General features: G+C 37.9%; 1 protein-coding gene across 1 annotated transcript; it reads left to right on the top strand.

Moving 5' to 3' along the window:
* Positions 1–1,203: 1,203 nt before the first annotated feature.
* IQCE (IQ motif containing E) lies at positions 1,204–24,481 on the top strand (the record flags this gene model as incomplete). The annotated part of the gene is given in 22 exon segments (XM_029084361.1): positions 1,204–1,334; positions 1,980–2,022; positions 3,452–3,592; positions 3,889–4,020; positions 4,998–5,068; positions 5,780–5,893; positions 6,565–6,615; positions 7,151–7,221; positions 7,446–7,518; positions 8,020–8,069; positions 10,745–10,902; positions 11,405–11,460; positions 11,763–11,894; positions 11,896–11,972; positions 12,729–12,833; positions 13,586–13,688; positions 15,973–16,068; positions 16,779–16,802; positions 18,007–18,102; positions 19,155–19,285; positions 19,974–20,092; positions 24,351–24,481. Coding segments are annotated over 22 exon segments (2,105 nt in total), but the record flags the coding sequence as incomplete, so codon positions are not given.
* Positions 24,482–24,711: the final 230 nt, after the last annotated feature.

The following is a 24,711-nucleotide window of genomic DNA, read 5'->3' on the forward strand; positions in this document are numbered from 1 at the left end:
AGGCTCGCCAGGCCGGCGAGGCGGTGGGCAGGAGAGGGAGGAGGGCGGCTTCGTCCGCCTCCAGCCCGCGGGGTTCTGGGTTCTGGGTTCTGCCTGCTCCTCCTTGGCTGCCCCGGAGCGCGGCGGGGCTGGTTTTCGCGTTCGTTTCCCTCCCTCTCGGCAGCCGGATGGAGGTTTGGAGGCTCCTTCCTGGGAGCCACCGTGCTCTCTGTTGTTTGTCCTAGTGGCTCTTGTTGGGCCTGTTTTGCAAGAGCAAAGGGACTGTGAAGGTTTCTAAGGACTGTGGTGTTTTTGTTATTTCACGTTTATATCCTGGCGAATGTTTTGTTGTTTGCTATCTCCTATCAAGGCTGGGCACCCTCCACATTGTCTGATTCCTAATGTGATAGCTGCAGTTAGGTAGAGAGATATCCCAGAGTGATAAAAAGGCCTTAAAATAACAAAAATAATCAGTGTGCTGTGAGGAACATTGCCTCAGGAAATTAAAAACTGCATAGCATGGTGTGTGAGATCTATACCTGCTTGCTTTCAGCCAGCACAAAAAGCTGTTTTACCTGCTCTGTCGTTGTCAGTCCCAGCTCCTGTTCTGTTAACCAGGGTTCTCAAAAAGACTTCACCCCACCCTGCCTCTTGCAGAGATTGATCAGCATCTGTCTGAAGAATGGAGCTGCAGCTGTGAGCACCACGGAGTCAGCAGCAAGTGAAAATCCTCTGAGGCAGTGTACATTCAGATAAATTGAAAACAAAATTGGAAATTTTCCTTCTGCTGTGAATATGCTTACAGTTGAGGAGCGTGGAAACTTGTTGACTCAATCTGAGGAAAAGTTAACCACTTTTGATTCTATGGTTTGGGTTTTTTACCTCAGCCTTATCACTTCTCCAGTCGAGTTTACTGTATGTTCCCATAGCATAGCACGGGTAGGAACAAGTGAGTGAGGAAGGGAACAAGCAGATGAGTTGCTGTTTAACTCTTACTGGTGGAAGAATGCATGCAGATCCAGCAGTTTGGAAGGTGGGGCACCTGAAGGTTCAGCTGTTGTAATGCAGTGCACTGAAGTGCCCCAGTCTCTGTGGCTGGAGTCTGAAGTGACTTGCACTCTATCACACAGAACGTTTGTGTTAAGAGCAGGTGACACTGAGTTTGGCAACAGTGGTGACACGTTTACCATTAAAATTTATTGCACTCCAACTTGGTTGTGATAGTGAAAGGGTATAAAGCTTTCTGGACATGTATTATAACCAATTATTTAGTAGCAAGTGTCACAGGTAATGTCTCTATTTCCCAGGGAGATGACAGCCTGTCTGTGATAACCTGTGAATCAGATACAGACATGGTGAGTTTTATTAATCACACGCTGCGGGTGAAAGCCTTAAAAAGCCTCTCAGCATGTTCTTGCACACGCTACATCCCCATGCTGCCTCCTGGTCAATAAGACACCCTTCAGAGAGGAGAGGTAACAATTACTGCAACTTAGTTTGATTGAAAAGCCTCCTCTAATTCTACATGTAATTCTGGCTTCTAAATTCTCAGCTCTAGTTGCTGCAAATGATGTTTTGTTTCATTTCCCTGTTTTATCAAGTCCTGGGCCTCAGCAATCCTTTTACAGAGTTTTAATGGAATTGAATAAGTCTTTCCTTTAGCTAAGTGGTTCTACAGATCAGCCTCTCCTCTGTGATCATCTTGAATTTGCTGCTACTCATATTTAATACTGATGGGGAAGGTCTTGGTGTTCCAATCACGAATAGACTACGTTCATCTGTAGCATAAAACTTCAGTAGGCTCCACCTCAATTCTGGTGACCATTGCTGTGGCCACTACTTAACACTACTATTTTTCTTTTCTACACAGAAGATTTCGTGTTATTAGAACAAATGATCTTCATACAAAATGGAGATTGAAGCCAATTTTGAGATTAAATGCTGAAATCTTTGCAGAGTGAAATATTTTAAATACACAAAATATTCTTTTTCTCTTCTAGAAGTTAAAGAAGAAAATTTTCCACAAGCCTCCAAAGTCACCAAGTACGTGTTACAAAATTTTTTCTTCTGCTTCTGTTACTCCAGAACAAGATAAGATTTGTGGGACAAGGAAACTGGAAGATTTACTTGAAGCAACATTTTACTATTCTCTTTAGAATTGTTCACTGGTGCAGAACACACCTATCTGAGATTTGTTCTGTAACCTATGAAGTTAGATTTTATAAGCGAAATGCTGAAGTTTAGGGGTTAGTTGTAAGTCTTGATTCTCCAGCATAAATTACTTCCTTCTTGTGTTATCCCTTCCAATGGCAAGTGTTCTGAATTTCTTTTTCTCTTGTCTTTTGGGAGAAATGCTGATACTTGGTGTGTAGAAAGATTCTAGCACCACTGGAGCTACCTACCACCTAGTAGATATCTCTGGCTTTAGATTAAGCAATTCTCAGTTTCATTTGTTGGTTTTGTTTTTCACATGATCTTAGGAGTACAATGGTATTATTAGATCTGCAATTTTAAGGTGGGGTTTTGTCCTTTTTTTCTGGGGTTTAGGTTTCTTACTATACTTTTCCATTTTCCTTCCTTTTTATACTTAAAGTGAATGTTTCAAAGAAGACTTTACCTCAAGATGTTGCTGATTGTTTGATTGATACTTTGTTTTGATTGATACTTTGCTGAATGATACTTTGTTTTGTTTCTAATAAGTTAAATAATATTGGACTTTTAAATTTTGCTTTAGGTTGAGGAAAAGGCCTGGTCTTCTGGTAGATTGGCATCTATCTTCTTTCTTTTCCTGAAATCCCTTTGCTTGCCTAAATGTTGGAATTTAAAAGAACTGTTTCATTTCAGCTATGATGTTTGTGACATTGCTTCTTACTGTATGTACTTCTCTTGGTAATTTGAAGATTAGCTAGTTAGCACGTATAATGCACATCTGTACTACTAATTTGAAGTGTAATTAGTGTCAGTGTTTGAACCTGACCACCATACCTGAAGTAGAAATGGGAGGGGCTCCCCAGCAGCTGCATCAGACCAGTTCTGTTCTTTGGTCACTGCAAGGAAGTTGCCAGTGGATTAGTGGCTGTGGACTTACTTCTGTCTGTTTAGCCATACAGGTTTTTCTCATGGGTAGGACATTTGTGTATGCATTCATTGCAAGGTCAGTTTAATGTATGAATTTGTATGTGTGCAGGTGTCTTAAGAATGCCTGTTAAATATTTCTACACGTGTTGAGTCATTTTACTGTTACTATGCCTCTTTATAAGCCTCCTCAGTTTTTGGAAATAGATTTTTTCTTTATCATGATTTATTTTTTTTCCCAGGTGAATGTCCCATTGCTCTGTGTCAGCCAGTACGTAGTATGCTGTTTTTATAAGTAATAGGACTAGTGTCTGGGAACCTTGAAGCACAAGACACAAAGAATTTTTGTGACCCTGAGCTTTTTAAGGCAATGCTGAGATATTTTATCTTGTTTTAGAGTCTCCCTACAGCTCTAGCACACAGCTGTATCCTAAGAAAGCTGCAGTTTGGCGATCTCTGCAGGGAACAGGCAGTGCATGTCTCGAGGGTGCAGCTGTAAAAAACCCAAGGCAGATGTTGCTGGGTTCACTGAAACAAGGTATTAGTATAGAAACTTTATCTGCATATATGGATAAAATTCAGTGTTGTGGAGATCTTAACATGTAAACTCCTAAAAAATAGATTTGTAGTTGATTATAGGCTACCTAGGAAATCATTTCACTATTATTTATTTGGGTGGTGGGAATTATTTGATCTTGAGCATTGGAATTTTTAGAGGGAAAAATTAACAGCATCTGGAGTTTTCTATGTTGCATTTTCTCAGAATAAATCAACAAATTTAACTCACAATTATCCCTGATTTTTGCATTTTTGTTCAATTTTTGTCAGCAGAAGGAATGAGCCATTCTCTGAAATCGGATGCTGACGTGGGGCATATGCGAACTAACATTTCTAGTAGCACTCCAGAATATTTGAAGGAAGCTCTAGGAATGAAGAAGCCAAAACATTCTCGTTCTTCTAGTAATGGTAAACTATGTAATGGTGTGGTAGAGAAAAATTAATGTTCTTTTTTCCATGTAAAAACACACATTACTTAAGATCTTAGCTTTAGTCAAACAAGAGCCATTTCAGTTTAGCCTGTATTAAAATATATGTGTCAGAATATGATCCATGAAATACTTTGAGATTTCTAAATTGGATAAGACAGGGTTTTCCAAATTTTTTTGAGCAATGAGTCACTACAAGTTCTCAGAACTTTTTGCAAATTGCCATGCATTTGCAGCTGAAAACACTGCAAATATAGTATAGTTCAATGGGCCAGCTGTAGACAATTTATTGTGACTTTGCAAAACATAGTTTAGGAACCATTGATAGAAACCATCTGCTTGCCTGAAATTCTATGTAATTGGCTGCTTTTAGTTCTTCTCTAGGAAGTGTTTTATTGTGTGGTTGTGATATTAAAATCAATTGAGTTTTCTGAGAAGAGCAAACTTGAAAACTTTTATCCTGCTTTTCTTAAATGAGAACTGTAAGCTTAAAAATTCTACTTCCATTTAAAATGACACCTATACTGTTACTGGTAATACACACTTTCTGGCAGCTTTAAACAATGATAGACTTTTACACACTAGGCATAAACAGAAAAAATGTATTCTGGACATCTTTTAGAAATCTTTTGTAAATAATTGATTTGTTGGAATGAGAAGACTGCAGTCTTCTTGAGGTGTCTTTTCTTGAGATAGATGTTTTAATCTAGCACCAGAGAGAAGAGAAGTAATTAGGAGAAATTTGCTTTAAAATATGGCAGAAGTTTCATATGGGAACTTCTCCATTTCTAAAATTAATTTCCTTGCTGATTTTTCTTTTTCTTCTAAAAAGAGAAAAAAACCCCTAGTTTCTGGTTTGTGTTGTGCTGTTCTATATATTTTCTTTTAACTGTAAGATTTCTGGCTAGATAAAATATGTCTTTCAGAGCTGTTTATTTTACATACCTTTTTCTGTAGGCTACATTCCTGGAACTCCTGACTACAAAGAAAAGGAAGATATGTATGATGAAATCATAGAGCTGAAAAAGGTACAGTCTCTCTGATACTTGCATAGAAAGTCATAGCATCGCTCCATCCACCTGTAGATGTCCAGGCCTTCTCAGTTCAGAATACTTTGATTTCTACAGCTGGGACATCCTTCAATTTTTTTTTGCATTTGTAATGTAAGGCTAAACTAAACTTGTGTCTGTTTAAGGCAATTTCATTGTTCTTTACGGTGTGATAGACACTTCTGAGTACTGGATGTGGAAGCCTTGAAGTATACCCAGTCCTGAACCCCAGCCATGGCCCTAGCTGGACGCTGAAAAGGTTTATTGCATTTGGTTTCTTTGTCCCTCCACCTCCCATTTTTTGTTGTTGTTTTTTTGGTTTTGGGTTTTTGTCTCCTGGCTGTTACTCATCACATTTTAACAACTTCTCAGTTGAGTTTAGTGCAGTGTATGAAAGAAGAGGACTGGGCGTGTTGAACACTAGGGATACCTATAGATAAATATCCTGGTTGTTGTAGATCATTTGTGTAAGGTTGCCTTTCTGTTAAACCTTTTCCTTTTATCTTTGCCCTGTCTCCCTTATTTGTCAGCCCTGATCCAGTGTGATGGTATGGTCTCTTTTTTTTTCCCTTTCGCTTCATCCTCACCATGGTAATTGGATTGTTATTGACATCAAAATGTGTTTTCACGTGAAAACTCAGTGTGTTTCTCTTTCTGAAATGTGCTTATGATTTTTCTCCCCTCTTGTAGACAATACAAGCTCAGAAAAATGAGGGAGATCGAATGAAAACTAAGCTCCGTCGACTAGAAGAAGAGAACAATAGAAAGGATAAACAGATTGAACAACTGTTGGATCCTTCCAGGGTGACTACTTATTGGGAGAATAAAAGTGGGGCAAAAGAGTGCTGAGCAGTGTGATTGTCTTCTCCTTGTCTCTCTAGATTTCAGGAGTCTGTACTGTGTTGGCTCCTAGGAATTGTAAACTGGAATATGAGAGGTGGTTAGTTGGTGTGAAGGGTTTTCTGTTTTGTCTATCTCAGCTCACCAGTCCAGCTGAGTTCAGATGCAGATCATGCCATGCTGTGCAGATAAGTTTATTTAGCAAAGATACTTTTAATTTCTGAAGGTAAAATTAAAACGCTGTCTCTTTAGAGGTCCTCTTTCTGAATATTTTGCCTGAGATTAGAAGGGAGTTAACCTCTTGCATGATGACTGATACATGTGGTCCTGAGAGGTGAACCAGGGAGCAAAAGATGAGCCTTATTGTCAGACTTACGAGGCTTAGAAGCACTTAGGGTCATAGTTAGAAGACTTGAATTTCACTGAATTCCTTATGGCTGTCATTGTCTGTGTGCAGATCTACATCTTAGGAGAAGTGTGCTAATAAAAATAATGAGCATAGGGACTTCAGAACTTAAGCTGTTGAACTCTGAAATGACTGTGGAGATGAGTAGGTTAGAAAATTCTGTGGAAAGAGCTGGCAGTAGAATAAAGTAGCAAGGTTGGTCCCTTGCTTTATCTGTGTTGTCTTGCAGGGCTCTGAGCTGGCACGAGCTTTGTCAGAAAAGAAGACTGATAATGGATGGGTAATAGTTTCTTCATGACCTTTTGCTTTAATTTTTCCTTTTTCCTTCTTGCCAAGTTGAAATGCTACTGATTAAAAAAATAAAATCAAGTAAGAAAGAATAAGCAATTAGGGATTCATGTAACCATTATTTCTACAGTCAGATAAGAAACCAGTGACAAAGATCTGGAATTAACATTATTTTAGAGAGCCACCTTTGTCACTGTCTTGACTTTGTTTAGGGAGTATTCTCCCTGTTATTTGCTGCTTTTAATTTATCAGGGTAATCAGCAGAGTTGTTTTTATTTAATGATTGTGTATAAATATTATTAAGCTGGTTATTGTACCACAGATACAAGTTAGGGATCTGATTTCATTAGTGTTCTCTTTGTCACAGGGTAGCAGACAAGTATGATTTACTAAGTACTGAAGTATGTAGGAGTCAGTATATCTGGTTAGGTACAATTTATAAAGAGAGGGCAAGATTATGAAGAAATAGAACTTCTACGAATAGATGGATTATTCTAGAACTCATGAACTCTTTGTTCTTTCTGTAGGTGGTTAGTGGATTAAAGCAGAAGATTTTCAAGCTAGAACAACAGTGCAAGGAGAAAGACAACACTATTAAGTATGACTTTGAGGGGGTAGAGGCTTGTATTGGATGAGATAATAAAGAGAATTTGAAATCCACGTTATTTTTCATCTGTATTCTTCTGTTCCTTAACACACTTTAATGAACTCTGAGAACATATTAGCAGTCATAAACCTCTCACCCAGAAACTGTAAACTGACAGGTATGGCAGTATCTTTGCTGATCTGACTGAATTATTTTTTGTATTATTCTATTTACAGCAAATTCCAAGCAGACATGAAGACCACTAATTTGGAAGAAATGAGAACAGCTGTGGAAACCTACTATGAAGAGGTATGTCTGTCAGGTCCTTCAACATGCATGTAGGAGAGGAAGATGTTCAGTTGTTGAGTTAAATGGATAAATGGAATGTTCTAGAGAGGTTTCTTACAGCTTAGCTGCACCTGTCATTGGAATCAGATTTTCATAGCTATTCCTGTACCTCCAAATATATGTACTGAAAAACCTTTTTTCTTCAATACGTTGCATGTACTAACTAAAAAGCAGAAACAAAGAAACTAACGTACATCTGTCTGTGTAACCTGGGCTTTGGCAGGGGGGTTGGACTGGAGGATCTCCTGAGGTCCCTTCCAACCCTACTATTCTGTGTTTCTGTGAAGTGTCTAGATGAAAGCTGATATTACAGTGGCCTGGTTTTCATTGATGGCATCATTGCCTCTGCTGCTGCCCAGAGAGTCTTGCTCTGATTTTCACTTCATGGATAAATGTGTTCTACTAACAATGTCAGCTTCCACAGCTAGCTCCTTAATGGAATCTATATGTCATATTTCACAGGTTCATCGTCTCCAACTCCTCCTGGCACAATCTGAGACTATGAGGAAAAAGTATGTTTAATTCTTTTCAGGCAAATGTTTGTGTATACATGTTTCATATATCCCCTATATACTGTAACTGATGGAAAACAACTACATGGGAACAGTTTATTTTGTCATTTAGTTTGCTGTCTTTGCTTTTTGGTAATGCTTTGATTGGCTTCACAGCCTTGGCATATGTCTTAGTCACTTTTTTTGGTTTTTTTGAAGATAGATCATTTTGTGGATGTAGAAAAAATACTGGAGCTATTTAAAAAGTACACGAAAACTTTGAAAATGGATCTCTGTTAAATAAAATCCACCTTCCCCAATAACCACACCAATTCTGACATCAATGGTAATTGAAACAAGCTCACTAGATTTTTGGCATTCTACTCTTGAGTCAGTTCTGCATCTTGCTCTAGGGTGTATGCTGCAAAGAAGGTATTTTGGAGTAAATATTATTTTCATGTAGTACAGAGAGATAGATCTGGTGGTCGGGGTAGCTTCTGTGAGATGTCCATGAGTGGCACTAATAAGACACTGTCAGAGAAGATTGTACTAGTCTGTCACTAGGTTTATACATGGTGGTTAGGGTGAGCGGTCTATAGAGGAAATAAAAATCAAAGCACAAAGGCAAAAGACAAAGCTCCAGTAAGAGAGCAAATTAAGTGTCTGTGCAAGCAAGTGTTATTCGAGCTGAGAAGAGGGCAATGGAGTCTTGTGAGATAGGCAAATTTGTTACCACACCACTTCAAAATATGCTTGCCCTTCTAGAGTTAACTACAGATAACTGTCTTAATTTTGGGTGTAATTATTTAGATTGATAGAAACATATAAGAACTCTTTATGGGTCATTATGTTTATTACTTGTGTTTCCTTAATTCACTGTCCCTTGTGGATTGAAAACCGCAAATTTTTTTGACATTGTATTAAATAAAAAATATATATATCTCTTGGCTTAGGCATGCAGTCACCAGCCTCTCGAGGCTGTAAACCATCACACCTAATTTATTTACAGGTGAATATGAGTCATCAAGTCTCTTCCTTGTCCTCATTTATTCACAGCTTCAAAAAGCAGTGGTCAGGGCAGTCTCCCTCCATTACGTGACTGTCAGTCTCTACTTGAGAGGCTGAGCACTGAAATGATAAATGATGTTGAAGGTCAGAACTCTGGCACGTAGAAAGAGTTGTAGGAGAGTATTTCTTTCATGATGCTTGTCTACATTATTTCTGGCAGAAATGAATGGCATTTAGCTCCTCTTTTTCAGTGTTAACACTGAAACATGATTATTTATATGTGAAGCTGTAGTATCCAATTGTAGCTAGAAACTAGGCAAGCTTTCAAGTCCTCAAAATGGTCTGCAGTTCTTTCATTTAGGTTTTGTTGAGCCTAAAATAACGACACTCAGTGATACAGTTATGATTTCTATAATTTCTGTCACTTTCTGGTTTTAGTGATGTGTTGTGTTTTGGTTTTTACTTTCTTTTTCTCCCCTGCCTGGGACAGCTTTATGAATAATTATCCATGATGTCTGGACAGCCTTATTTGTTTGTTTTTATGCCTTCGTTTCCTTTTAATTTCCAAAAGGTAGATTAGATTCAGCTTTTCACTCTAATTGTAGACTGTCTCCCCCTTTACCCTGTAATTATTATTGGGATGTAAGATTCCTTCACAAACTGTTCTGTGATTGTCATTGGCAGTGGCATTTGTCCAAAAGTAGGTTCATCAGTTACTTCAGACCTTTGTTTCCAGAAGTAAGTTTTTAAGAATTTTCTCATAGCAATAAAGAACAAGTATTTAATCTCACTAGAAATCTGTTTTCTGAACAAACTTTACAACTTTGCACATTTAGAAGATGAGATTTCTTCCCTGTTTTATTAGAGAAACTAAAAAGACAAAATCACTGTAATATATTTAAAGCAGTTTTTACACATAGCAGGCTTTCCCTTTCCTGATGGCTTTTATTCCCATCACACTGATGTTAGCTGTATTCTTCAAATCTGTTTCAAATCTCTCATCGATTGAAACATATCTTAAATGAAGAAAGAAATTCTCTGGAGTTTACTTTCACAGGAATAGTTCCTTTCACATTAGAGCAGAATTCACAGTTATCTGAAAATACACTTGTGTGTTGGATTTATTTGAGAGTTATTCCATCTGTGTATAGCCCTCTTTCTCTCCCCCAATCTCAATTTGTTTGTTAAGTGAAAGAAAGCAATTCAGAGCACGCAGGTTAGCTTTCCATGCTGAACAGTTTTTTGGAGGAGTCTCCCAATTGGCTGGAGATAAGTGTTTTTAAATCAGTGGTCCATAGAGTGCTGGTAAAACATTTTAAGGTTGGTTAAGAAAACAAATAGAAAACCAAATAAGATAAACTCATACAAGCACCTTTGTTTATGCCTTAATGAAAAAGGATAGGGGAGGAAGTAAAAGTAATAAATGAAATTTCAAAGTATCTTCTTTCTTTGATGCAAATTAAAGCAATTGGGAAAGTGTTGAGCAAGGTGGTGTTTGCATGGTTTTTTTTCCTAAAAGAATAGGAAACTCCTCAAGTAAAAAATGTTGCCAAATGCTATTCAGGGTGGAGCTGAGACAGTTAAGTTAGACAGTTGACTTGAATAATGAGGCTGTTCCACTCTTTCTAATGCTGCTTCTTTGTTCTCTGCTTTTAAGTTAACTTTCTGGTTTTGATCCCGTTTCCAAGTACAGAGGGCAGAGATACCCAAAAACGACTAAAGGCATTGAATGCTGCTGTCCTGAGGTTATCCAGGAACATCAAGGAATTGCAGGATGAGAATCGGAGGCTGAAAGAAGATCTCAATCATGTACTGAGCAGTTCTCCTCCTTCCAATAAAACAAAAAGTACGTGCTGAAAAGCTGATGAACATGGGGTAAGGGATCTAGGTACATTTGAAAAATGTCTTTGAGAGCAGGACCCTACAAGGTATAAATAATGGAGTTATTATAAAAGTGAAGATTCAGAAGGGGCAAACTTTGAAATGAGAAGTTTCTTACAGGAGCTTCTCTTTGACTTCTGGATATGCTGCTCCAGCCAGACCTGGGTTTCCTTTTTTATTATACCTGAGAATTCTGGACTAGAATCACTTGAAGATGTAATGTTTCACTGGAAATCAGTTTTTCAGTTACTGAAAACTGATGAGCGTGAATGGTTTATATTGATCTCGGAGCTGATTCATGTAGAAGTCAAGTATTTTAAGACCATTCTCATTTTGACATTGCTGCATATTTAAAGTTGGGGTCCAGAGGTCTTTAGATGGTCTTTCTATATGGACAGAACTTTCAAAAAGCAAGAATGTTGACTCACTGATATAATTTCATTTTAAAGCTTTGTTATTGTATTTAGATTATAGTGAGTGGAGCAGACAGAGGCTGGTGAGGCGGATTTCGGAACTAGAAAAAGTGAGTGATCATAATCATCTGACCATCTTGCCTGTCTTTGAGCAGCAAATGCAGAACCACTGGCTTGTGCTCATGGCATGTGGTCCTTCAGTATATCAGCCTTGTGCACTCTGGCTCTTACTTGTAAAATGATGTCTGTACCATGTGCCCTTCCTCCCTTTTTTCTTTTCTTATACTTGTTACATACAGATGTACATTTTAGAATTAATTTCTATTTGTTCTTTTCTCATGGTGTAAATAAAATAATTTAATGCTAAATTTAATTTTCTTTTTTATTTTTTGTGTAAATTTATCCCATTTAGAAAGTATGTGCCATGGAGAATACAAGGGTGTCATCAGCAGATAGTGAGTCATCACAGTTACTTGCTGTGTCATCTTCACCTTCTGTTGACCTGGATCATCCAGCTTCTCAACAGGTAGACCATGTTGAGGAATGAAAGTTGCCTCCAAGGGCTAGTGAAGAAACTGAAGAGTGATAGGAAGGCACTTCAAAATCTGCTACTCAATAAAGAGTAAGTGCGACTCTTGTCTGAGATGTTGTTCTTTTGTAGGTGTAAATTGCTTAATTATTTCCTATCATGTTATGAAACGATGTAATGTCCTTCACATTTTCAGAAAGAAAATGAAATTTGAGAGTCCCTTCACCTTTTATTTCAAAAGCTTCTTCTAGTCCTACTTGTTGTAAAATTAAATTGCAGGGGAAAAAAGTCAGTGAGAATATGGAAAATGAGAATTTCTGCTTGTTTCTAACACATTTTTCAAGGGTTCTGTGTCACTTTATGCAACACTTCTTGCAAGTATTTTGCTGTAAAAATTTGTCTTGTTTTTTCAACTTTTTATCCTGGTCTACCACTTTCTCCATTTCAGCCTGGCTGCTGCCATATGACACACTGTGAGTTCTTTTCTTCCCAGTAAGCAATTTATTTGCAATTTGTATTGCTTGGATTCATTTGGTGTGTCAGTGCATAAGGGCAGGCAGGTTAATCTGATCATGAGCAGAGATGTGCACACAACTATTGTTGATCAGACACTCTGCCTCCTGTGTCAGCTCACCTCTGAACAGAAATGCGTAGTGAGAGGATGCCAAGAGGCCTTTTGCTTCTGAACAATGTATGCTTGCATTTTGTTTTGTTTAAAAGGAAAAATTAAACATTCAGTGACTTTACAAATTTGATAAAAACCTGTTTTAATTAGAAGTTTAAACAAGTAACTATTTTGTTGAAGTGTGAATATCTTAATTATTGCTTAGATTTCCTTATACCTTGTAGATTAGATATCAAGCAGTTACTGCAGGCTAAGGCTGAAGTGGAGCTGGAGCTGCAGAAGTGGCAGAATAAGATGGAAGAAAAGACTACAGAAGAGCAGACTTTAAGGTATCATATTTTGTCTTAATAGATCCTTTCAGAACTGAAAAAAAATCTGTGAAAATATAATTCTCTCAAAATGGCTCAAAATCCATAGGAGTTCATCTGAACTGCAGGAAGCTGGAAGTGTATTTAAACAGAACTGTTTTGGAGGGATGAAGTAAGTTACTAGGGGAAGAATTCTGTCAAGTGGTTTTAGAGGAAGTGGAAGGCTAAGTAGTATAGTAAAATTAAGAATTAAATTATAATAAAAAATACTAAGATAAATGGAAAAAGAAAGCTGCCATGTTAGGCTCAGAAACATTTTTTTCTCTTTCTAAGAAAAATATGTAGCATGTTTACATCAGCCTATGCTTCTGTACCATTGCCAATATGTCATTCCATTTACTTCATGTATTCTGTGTAACTGTTGATAACAATCCTGTGCAAAGGGTGGCAAAAAAATTATTTAATTATTGCTTTGTAAGAAAGGACTTTGACAAATATGAAACTGTGGCAGATCTAGATGCAATGTTAATAGTATCAGGGGTACCATTGTAACCTTTGGACTTTATAATTTTAACTGTGCTATCACACCTTCAGAATTGATGTTACATGTCTGTTACTGCAAGAATATGTATCATGTTATCCTGAGCAGTTTCCCTCTTTGGCCTTTAAAAAAAAACCAGAGCAACCAAATCTTAGGAAATAGGCTCAGTATTTTCAAAGCAGGAGCAACAGAAAATTTCTAGCTATGAATATTTTTGCTTTTCCAACCATAGTGAGGAAATCCAGAACCTGACACAGAAAGTAGGGAAGTTGGAGTCAAAATTGGAGAAAGAGAAGAGACAAATGGCAGAAGATACAATGGAAAAGGTTAATGAGGTACAGATTCATGTCTTTATGGTTTCTTTTCCCCATTGCATCTAACTCTTATATTGCAAATTTTGCTGATAGTCTAAATAGCTGCCAGGTATGTCTTTTCAGAGAGGCATTAAATCTTGTCATAGAGGTTTTGAATGATGGTTAATTCCCAGAGTCTGTTGATAAGTTTTTTTCAATAATTACCACTGCAACTTGGGATGTTCTTGGAGCTGTTCTCTTAGTGGTTATCTGCCTCACCATCACTTTTTTCTTATTCAGTGGAATGTTGCAAAAAGCTTATGCTTCTAAGTCTTTGGGCTTTTTTGCCTTACTTCCTAAGGAGAACAAAACAAACAAAAGATGTTTGTGGTCTTGCTTATATTTTCTTATAACATCTGAACCCATTAGCTAACTTTAGTCCAATTTTGTAGAGGGAGGGAGGTCTTGTAGGAGTTGACAGATAAATGATAGACACACAGGTAAGTGCTCACTGGCAGACTGGCAAAAGACAAAAAACCCTTTTCAATTATATTTATGCTGGTCAGGTGATTAGTTAGGGCACATGTGCTGTCCGGTCAGAAAATATTCATTAACCTTTAGTTATGGATGGAAGCTGGGTACTCTTTCATGGGAAGGTTTACAGGATGTAGAGCACTAATCATCATGAAAATTGAGGGGTTTTTTTTCATTCCATTGCTGATGGGGCACTGTATTTGAGTAAGGAATTAGGGAAGATGTCAATACAATAAAATAAACCCTTATCCCCTTTGAATTGAAGTTTTTCAAGAGTTGAGGTATTCATAACCTCTTATTTCTGGATTTTCTTGTATCTAATAAATGTATTCACACATCTGTTAACCCTTGACAGTCTTAAATGGGGCTCTGTAATCAGATGGGGTTTTTTGTGAAATATGGCTGAAATTTATATCTTTGCAATCTTCCATCCTTCTGCCAAACGTTGTTGTAACTGGCCAGTAAAGATGCATGGGCACTGACAGACATGCTTTCAGATGCAGTGTGGTCATGTTAATCTCATTTCACTAAAAACCAGTGGAAAATGATTACTGGGAATTTTGATCGTTTGTACTTAAAAATAAATAGACCATGAAATACAGGTAGTAAAAAATACAAATAAAAATGTCCACTATCTTAAGAGGGTGCTGTTTTCTGATATACTGTGCAGTTCTTTAGATTCTTTTTGTGTGTGTCATAGGCTGATGGATGCTAGATGATGTTTTGAATACCAAGTAACTTGAGTCTTTAAAAACAGCCAACAAACAGCTTCTTTTTTCCTCTGCAGACTATATATATTCTTGGCCAGTAACCATCCATTTATTGAAATGTTCCCATTATTTGTAATTATCACTAAGTTCCTACCAATTTTTCATTTTAATAGTAGGTTGTCATTTTTAATATAACATGATCCATTTGCTAAACTTAAGCCCATAACTCGGTACTTTGAGGTTATAAATAAATCCTTTTCACAGAATCAAGAGTTTTTTCAGAGCCTATAAAATCTCTTGTTCCCCTATGTAGAATTTTACACCAACAAATTAAATTAGTCTTTTAAAATTGCAGTTAACTTCTGCTTGGCAAGTGAGGTATGACAATTAGTATGAGATAATTAGGGATCAAAAGGATCAGATGGTGAGAGGTGGAATATGCAACCACACCTCAGAAGAATTAACTGGAACAAAGTCTTGTTTTGTTCTTGGTTTCTTTCTTTTTTTCTCTAATTAATTTCTTCAAGATAGAAGAGTAGAGTTACACCAATTTACACAAGCTCTCCAGATTGTTGATGTCATATGATGTCCCACTCATCAGTAAGCTTAAACAGATGATTATGGCGCCTCAGTTGCCAGGATGAGACATGAGGGAGCTCCCCAGTAATTAATACTAGTCTTACCTGGAGAAGAATTGCAAAATTAGGTATCCTGACATTTGCTCTAACATACAAACCATTAGTGATCACCAAAGCGGTGGATTCCACTGTTGGAGCTCCAATTGTTTTAACAATACATAGAAAAATAGGAGTATGTGTAAATGAAAACCTTCCCATTCCCGTGCTCTGCCCATAGATAAAATGGGGACCAGAAGTTATTTCACTGTAACAGTCACCTAGATGATGAGTTTGAACATGAACAGTATTCAGAACTAAGAGTTTCCTCTTCAACTTCCTTCCACCCTGCAGGAAGGATAAACATTTAGCAACTCTGGTGATGATTTTTCTGAGTAATTTATAAATTGTTTCAGAGAATTTCATCTTGTGTCTTTAGTGTACTGCATTAAAAATTTCTCTTTTCAGTCTTCACCAGTCTGCACAGTTAAAGGGAAAGAAGATCACAAGAAGGAACAAGCAGCCAAAATCATCCAGAGACAGTGGAAGATGTACCGAAAGAAGGTGAGACTCTCCTGTCAAGGAGCAGAGAGGACACCCCCTTCTGAATCTTACTCATGTTTTAGCATCTACAGTAATCTGCTGCTGGGCTCCAGGAATTGCAGGAGTGCTTCCCAGTACAATTCCTTACCACCGTCATATCTCTTCCACCACTTTTTCAAGTCCTCCCTGGTGCTTTTTTTGCCTTTGCTCCCTAGAACCCTGTTGTTTGTGCTGTGAGGTAGCCCGTTTCTGAATGGGAGAGTCTAGGTGAGCAGAGAACTAAGGAAACAGCAGTGTTTGAAGCAGCACTGCTGGTGTTGCTTCCTTGGAGTATGACTGAGAAGTTAAATTCCCCTTGCAGAAATCCTCCAAACAATCTATTTTCTGAATTGAGTTACACTCAGCTGGGACAAAATGATCTGGAAAAAGAGTGCTAACCTTAAATTTTGTTCTGTGGGCAATAACATCATGCTGCTTTTTCCACATATAGGCCATATGGTGTGAGGTGGGTCTTGTAAATGTTTCTTAGGAAACTAAAGACAGAAGAACTATCCACACATCTTTGAAAGATTAAAAGTTTTTTTTTCCTTAAGTTTGTTATTCAAGTTTTTAGGGAGAGGTGGGATCAGTATCTTCTGTGTGGTTTTGATTGTTGGGGAGAATTTGGGAAATCTTTATTACCTAGAACTTGTATGTATTTGTGGCATTAAATTAAGCATTTTTCATTTCAGAAAGAAGAAATTGCTCTGGATGAGGTGAGTGTGTTTATGACACCCAACAAGACAGTAAAATAGATTTAATTTGTATCAGAGCACAAAAAACTAGCATTTTATTTTTAAAGAGATTTTATTGTAATATGAAAGGATGTGCCAAGATCATGTTTGTTCTTCAGGCTGGTTCACGATCTTCCTTCTGGCATCCTGGTTTTGTTTGATATATCTTGTCAAAGTGTTCCTCTTTTGAACTCAAATTTTCTGTCCTTGGTACCTTCTGCAAGATGAACAGAGCTTTTGAAAATTTTGAACAAAATTTGATACTGACAGACAGGAAAGTTTTTCTATATTGGATAATCCTAATGATGCTTTCATTTTCACTGTGATGAGTCTTCAGAAAAAATTGAAATAGGAATTGGAAGCCTTTGCTAAGGAGAAAGTTCTTTGAGTATTCTGAAGAAATTGACAAGTTTGTCAAAGTCACTTTTTGTTAACACAAAGTTTTTTGTTAAACTGGTTTTCAAATTGCACAACATAGCTTCTTACATTTGTTTCTTCCAAAACATTAAAAATCCTACTTTCAGAAATTAGAACAAATACAACCCATGTGCACAAACCTTCTATTTTACATCTGGATGCTTTTTGTTGATGAGAATACAGTAAAACCTCTGAGTAGAGGGGAAAGGCTTATGTTCAGTGTAATCACCACAATGGTCTGCCAGACTTGGCTTGATTTCTGATTTTACTGGAGCACCACAGAGTCTGCTGGGTGGCCAGAATCTAATACGGGAATGGGAGCACGTTGCTCTATTAGTGAAATACAGGCTAGTGGTGTCAGCTAGAACTTAACTGCATTTGATAAGATCAATCACGAACACGTCCCAGGTTGAATTGAAACCATGGAGGTGTATGCCTATGGGTTGTCACAGGCTGGGGATTCTCTGGATTGCAGCAGAGTACCTGTAAAGTAGTGGGGATGTGTGTGTACCCCCTTAAATTAAATTAAATTAAATTTAAAAAGAAAAATTAAAAAAAGAGAAAAAACGGGGGAAAATCTCTCCCGGTGTCGGCAGGGAGAACCGTGTCCCGTTCCTTAAATACAAGGAAATATCAAGACATCAAAGAGTTTCCTTTGCACAGGGAAAAGTTATTTTGCCCATGTGCCTCTTCACTCTGGACTCTTGTTTTATTTTATAACTGCCATCTTTCAAAGGAGCTGATGTCTACTTACTTTTTTCCATCCTAGGCAGTCGTTATGCTTCAGGCAGCTTTCAGAGGACATTTAGCTCGACAGAAACTGTTACAGAATAACAGGATGCATGATGCAAAATCTCACAACAAGGTAATTGTTGGAGCAAATGGGTATCCAGGCATCCCATTATGTTTCGTTTACTGTGTAAAGTACTGTACTTCCAGACTTAATTCTCTGAATCACCCAGTGATACTGTTTTAACAACCAGTGTTGTTGCACTGGTTGGCAGCACCTCTGTAATTCCAGAAAGATATCAAGCTCATTCCCAAGCCTTCCTTTCCATCTTCTTTAGTTCACAGTTTTTCTTAGAGGTAAAGCTATAACTTCTCTGCGCTATGGATTGTAGCTAGTTCTCTTTTTTTTTTTCTGGTTCTCCTGTCAGCTAATAACATACCCTTTAACTCTTTAATTCATGGTGCTATTGAAAACTGTGATTGCTCTCAAGCGTTCACTGAATCATTGTAGCAAAAGACAAACCTTTGTCACTGAAGTTCAGAAACAAGAATTTGGAAAGCATCTTTGATTGAATTGAAAAGTAAAGGAGTCTTGGATGTGGCACACTCAACCAAAGACTTGTAGTGTCCTCTGTCACGTCAGACTCACTCCAGATTGCTCAGTTCTGAATATGAAAGAAATTCCTTACCAATTAAACATTTAGTTTCTGTAAATCATTTGCCAACTCACGCGAATATCCTTCAGACCTTTAACAGGCTGAAGTTAATTGGTAATTCTCCATCCAGGTTGTCCATCTGGTTGTGCTGTCCATGTACTTTTATTTCAGTAAACCAGCCCAGTGTAGTAGGACTGAATGCTTTTGCTTGATGCAAGCAGAAGATCTATCCATCATGAAGGTTGCCTTACCTCCTTCAACTTTGACAGGTTTCCTTCCTGGAAAATAAATGAACTTTCCTTGCAAGTGTCTACTCTTTCATTAGTTGAATACAGATGCTTCAAAGCTTGTATGATGATTAGATTTGCATTTCCTGCATTAGGCTTATAGAACCTTTAAAACTGCAGACCAAAAGATGGGAATATTTGCTCTACTACCACTTTTGCAATTAGGAGTAAAATTGTGAAAGCTTCTGACAAGCTTCTGTGCAGTCTGTAAAAGGTCAGTTCTCTTTAATCTGATTGCCTTGCAGATCTCCTGCATGCCTCCTGTGTCAAACTCCTTGAGCTTGTCTTCTGATGGTGAGGAGAAAGATGAGATTGTGACATTCATCCAGTCCATTTTCAGGGCTCACTTAGCACGTACAGTTCTGCTTGAAGAGAGGTAAGTGAAAAATAGCTATTTCTGCAACGTTTTTATTACAGGTGTGGGGTCATATTATAGAGAATTCTGGTGTGGGTTCCTTGGCAGAGAAGGAGAACAAGGTTCTTGTTCCAACAAAGACCAGGAAGAGCTTGCTCATGAGAAAATGCAAAGAGTATGCAACTAAAAGGATTTCTTGTTGCAGCAATAGGCTTCCTGTATCCTCTTGCATGTTCTCTTCCATAGTGATGAGGAAAAGTAAAGTAAAATAATTACTCTTTGGAAAAAGAAAAAGATAATTACAGTTGCTATCAAACTGATGGCTAGTGCACTTGCTTAATATAAGTGCATCTGAAGCTCTGACGTGTAGAAGTTAAGGGTTATGTGGAAGAAGAGCAGGGAAGAACTAGAATACCATCTTGCATACAGTCTAGTGACTTAGCTCAGGAAGAATGCAGTGATTTGCTTACTGCATAGGTTTATGATGACTCCAGGGTTTACTGCTCCAAAAGTCTTTAATATAGGCTGCCATGGTTACAAGGAGGGTTACATAGTTGTCACCTCACTTTAGTGTCTGAGTTCACTTCCGCAGGTGATAGGCTTTTACCTCTTGGAGGCTAACAGCACAAGGAACTCTTCAGCGAACCCTCTGAAGACAGACTGCAATTCCCATTCTGTGCCTCACGCTGTGCAGTTTGGTTTTTTGCAGACCCTCTGTATCCAGTGCACCAAGTGAGAAAGCAGATTCTGCAGTGTACATTACAGAGAAGAAAGCGGTCTCAGCAGCACTCCAGAGAACTCCTTCCATCTTCATGTCGTCTCTTCCTGGTAATCTCATTTCTCTCTTTGTTCAAAAGTATGTCAGTTTTGTGTGGGTGCACACACAATTTTATAGAGAACAGCTGCACAGGCACACACATGTGCAAATGCATACTTGTACTCTGTGTAAGTGTCGTCTTTTAATTTGATGACATGTTGTTTTACTAGCAAGTGCAGTCCCTTAAATAAAAAATAAAAGCTTTGACAGTATCAGCACCAGCTTCCCCACAGTGCTTTGCCTGTCTGTCTCAACTGTGGTTTGGAAGGTCTCTCTCTGGTGTGAGTGCTAATTATTCAAGGAACATGGTGTTCCTCTGTATTGCCTCTCTGCTTCCTTTTCAGTCAACCCTGTAGCTGTAGTATGGTACTTTCCACTATGTTTTGGGCCCAAAGCCATCGACAAGCCAAGAGCATTTTCACTGTCCTGACGTAGTTTCTGAAGGGGACAGACATCTGGTAAAAAGAACCATCCTAGTCAGCCATGTGTATTTAGTCACGTTTTTTCAGCAGTCTTCAGTTGCTGCAGTAAGAAGAAAAATGAAGTTCTAACCTTGCCAACTAGTACTACTATAATACAAACTGGGAAAGTGTCTGTCTTTTTTTTATGGCTCTTTTGCCATTTGGTTTCCTTCTTGAATTCTTCATTGCTGCTTGTGAGAAGAGGAGTTAAAGCCAAAGGGGCTTTTAAGAGTGTTAGAAATACTGAGTGGGAAAGGCAAAACAATTCTGCAGATAAGAAAGCCTTAGACATAGAGCTTCAAAGGAGTTAAAAACAAACTGAAGAAGGTTGATTCTATCCGGAGTGGGATATTTTAGACTTTTATGGACCAGCTGGAGAAAAAAGAGCAACTTTGAGGGTGACCCAAGAAACATTGACTTAGTTTTTTGTCAGTGAAAAGCTGAGAGTCTCTGCAGACTTGCCCAGAAACAGAGTATGCTGTAAGCAGCTGAGGCTGTTTCTCTGAGATATGAGATGTGGAATAAACCACATTTGCAAGGGTTGTGAATACAGAAGTTACTCTTCAGTGAAGGAAAAAATGTTTAAGAAACTTTACTGCATTCCATATTCAGGAGCATATTCTACTTTGTGAAGGAGTAGGTAGTACTTACTTCTGCAGGTATTATAGTTTTGAGTGACTTTAGTTATGTCTAGTTATGGTATCCAGAAAACAAATGCTGCAGGCATCCTGTTTTGCCTGGGCTCTTCTGCAGTAGTCATTATTGGCATGCTTGGTCTAAACCCAGAGTACATCACTTGTGAAATTCTACCCATAGTGAAAGATTCACTTTAAAAAGAAAAAAAAAAAATGCCTTGTGCTTCTTCAGAAGTGCTTCTAAGACCCAAGGAGGGGTGCGAGATGAAGCTCGTCTGGTAAATGTAATAGTATGAATACTAATAGAACACAGTCTCTGTCTAGATATGAAGTCTCCAAAGCCGATTTTCATTGCAGATTGTGATGACAAAGTGATGAGTGAAGAAGTTCTGGAAGAATTTATATCAGAAGGGATAGAGAGGAGACCATAAGCATTCAAACTTTCTTTGTTGAAGTCCTTTTCTGGTGAATATTGTGAAGGACAGATTGAGAGCAAAGCGGTTTACATTTGCTGCTGATCTTATGAATATGGGACATGTTCTCAAGATCTGGGATGAAGATAGAGTGTATCTAAGTACCTTGTGAAGAACCATACTGGATATCTGTAACAGTACAACTGCCCAAAAGCCTGTGTTGCTCTAAGTGACTCTGTGAAGTTTTAGCTTTTGGTGCACTGGAGGGTTTAACAGTGTAAATGCCACCTCTATGAAGAAATGTGACCCCTCAAGCAATCTGCTTGGTTAGAGAAAATTTTTTTGTCATTTGAATTCACCTAGCTTAAACAGGTTAAATTTAAGTAAAAGTCCAACATCTGTCATTCGTAGCTCATGACTGATGTAAAAATCCACTAGCAAAATTGGTTTTTTATGTAATATATTTCACTGGTCATCCTGCAGCTTGGAATGTGCGTGAGACAAGGAGCCTCTTTGACAGCCGAGTGATTTAAAGCAATCAAATTCCTTTAGCCTTAAATCGTGCAGCTGTTTTACAAGCTCTTCCTTCATTTATCCCAAGTCCAGACTTGCATTTCGTGACCTCTGTATCTTGCAAAGATCTCCAACTTTCAGTGAAAGTATATATTGCAATAAGTCATTTAATTTCACTAGCTTTTCAGAGTTATTGTGAGAGGAATGGGAAAGATGAAAACGTGTTTTAAAGAACCTTATATATCTGCTAGAATAAATTTATATAATCCTGGTCTAGCATTGCAAACTTTTAATTCATTGTTTGCGTCAGGTTAGATGTCTCTTTTAAAAAAAATAAATAAAGAAATGGCAAGAGTGGTGTAGCATTCAATGCTGCTTTGCTTGTCTTCAGAATGTGGACAGTACGTGGGAGATTTGTAAAGCCGTTTCTGCTTTACAAATCTCATGAAATGGAACAGATAATAACAATTCAGTCTGTGAAACTTAGCGTTTTGTTTCTTTCTGTCAAGGAATGTCAGGAAGGAAGAATATGTTCTGTACATGCGTAGCAATCTTAAATAAGAGTAGCATTTCTCTCTGCATATCACCAGCCACTCTGGGTACAACTGTTAACTTAATTTGAGGCTTTTTTGAAATCATAAGGAATTTACATACAAACCTTAACTCTGATCAGTGCTTACCCCTTCAGAAGCACAAAGATAAAATTGTCACTCTGAAGTATATTAAACTGAAGGTGAGGACAAGAAAATCTCAGACATCAAGAACAGGATATAATCAAGAGCGATTTGGACAATGTTAAGCTATTTCATATATATCTGTTTATTGTTGGAGTTTCATCTTCTGGTTATCATATTATCATACCTTCTTCTGGAAGTTCTCTTTGCTCATCCTTATCACCACTATTACTGGCTCATAAATCTTCCTGAAAAACTCTTACGTTATTTGTTGAGTGATGCAGAGAAGAATTTCACTTAACTAGAAAGTCATAAGTTTCTTTGCTTCTGTAGGTTGAGATCAATGTAATGGCCTCCCTGCATTCCTTCTTTCCATTCACAGGCTCTCTGTCTGTCACTCTTTTTCTATTTCTGGGCTGGTTGTGGTTCCCTTTCTTTATTCCACATTCCAGTTGCTGTGTATGCTGCCTCTTCCATACCAGGAGGTTTTTTCTGTGCCAGGAACCTCATATTTCACTATGAGACCCATGACATGTCTGTTCTCCCCAAGTAATATTCCTTGTGCTCTCCATTTTCCCTTCCGTTTCAGTGCCAAAATCTCAGTGTATGACTTCTTACTTGTCTGTTTCCCCTTTCTACCACAGGTTTTTTTGGTTTATTTTCTTCTCTGGGAGATGGTGTTTTCAGAGAAAACTGAAAAATAAGTGGAGCTGAGGGGAGGATATTGTGCTAGAAGATATTAATAGCTGTCATCACTTAGTTCATGGATCTCTTGCAGAGGGGATGCTAGCTGCTGGTTCTGCCCGTTAGATGTTAGGGGCCTTGTTTGTATCCATTTCATCCCTCTGATTTTCCAGTATTTACTGGTATCATTGGGATTCTATCTGTTCATATCCTGAACATTTCTTCAAATGCTGGAATTGATGAAGTGCATAGAACCACGCATCCAGAAAAACAGCAAAGAAGAAAAAACAAACAAACAAAAAAACCCAAACCATGGTGTGGTCACCATTTTTGGTAGTAAGGTAGTAAAAGATGTGAATAATTGTCATTAAGTAAGGTAGTAAAAGATGTGAATAATATTTTTGGTATTTTACAGATACAAGGATGAAAGACAGTCACTGAGAGCTTCCATCCTTTTTTTTTCCCTCACTAATTTCCCTTTTCTCTATCTGTATCTGACTGAAGTTCTCATTCATTATGACCTTTCTGCTTAGCTTAAAGCTTGCTTGGCTTAATTTTTCCTTTTCTGGCCATCTAATAAATACTTATTTTTATGACCTGAGATAGCTTCAGTATCGAATTGCTTTACTTTGTGGTGTGTAACCACTTGCAAAGATTTAAAGACAATAAGACAAATCATGCATGGTCAGTATGTCAGCGCTTGCCATGCCTGCTCTTTCATTAAGGAGGAACGGGAATAGTTATATGCAGAAAACAGTAGATCAGAGTTATTCATAACTGTAGGTAATTCTGGAAACTTAATGGCTCAAAGAATATTACACTTCCCACAAAGGCTTGTTTTTGTCAATGTTGTTTATTGATGACCTTGTTTCCTTTGTAATTATTTCAGCCAGGTCCTCTGAGCAGCAATTGCAGCCTACTCCCTCCCTGTCTGTGGATGAAGCTCACTCAGACGACTCAGATGATATTGTCATTGTCTCTCCATCGTTGCAGACGAAGAAAAACTACACCCACTTTTAAGTTTTGGTAACAGGCTCTGGTGATCTTGAATCAGTTGATTCACAAACAAAACTATATGTACCAAGATAAAGCATATCAAAGATGAAAAAAGCAGGAATATCAGCCCCTTTTTAATGACAGTTGTCATTATTCCAGCCATAAATGAGCAATTGTTTGATATGTCATCTCTGCAGATTCTATGGCTAAAAGCCACTGACTGTTAGCCTTATCCTCCTGGTATGCAGAGGGTG

Source organism: Antrostomus carolinensis, unplaced genomic scaffold, assembly GCF_000700745.2.
Source record: "Antrostomus carolinensis isolate BGI_N321 unplaced genomic scaffold, ASM70074v2 scaffold14823, whole genome shotgun sequence".
Classification (NCBI taxonomy): domain Eukaryota; kingdom Metazoa; phylum Chordata; class Aves; order Caprimulgiformes; family Caprimulgidae; genus Antrostomus; species Antrostomus carolinensis.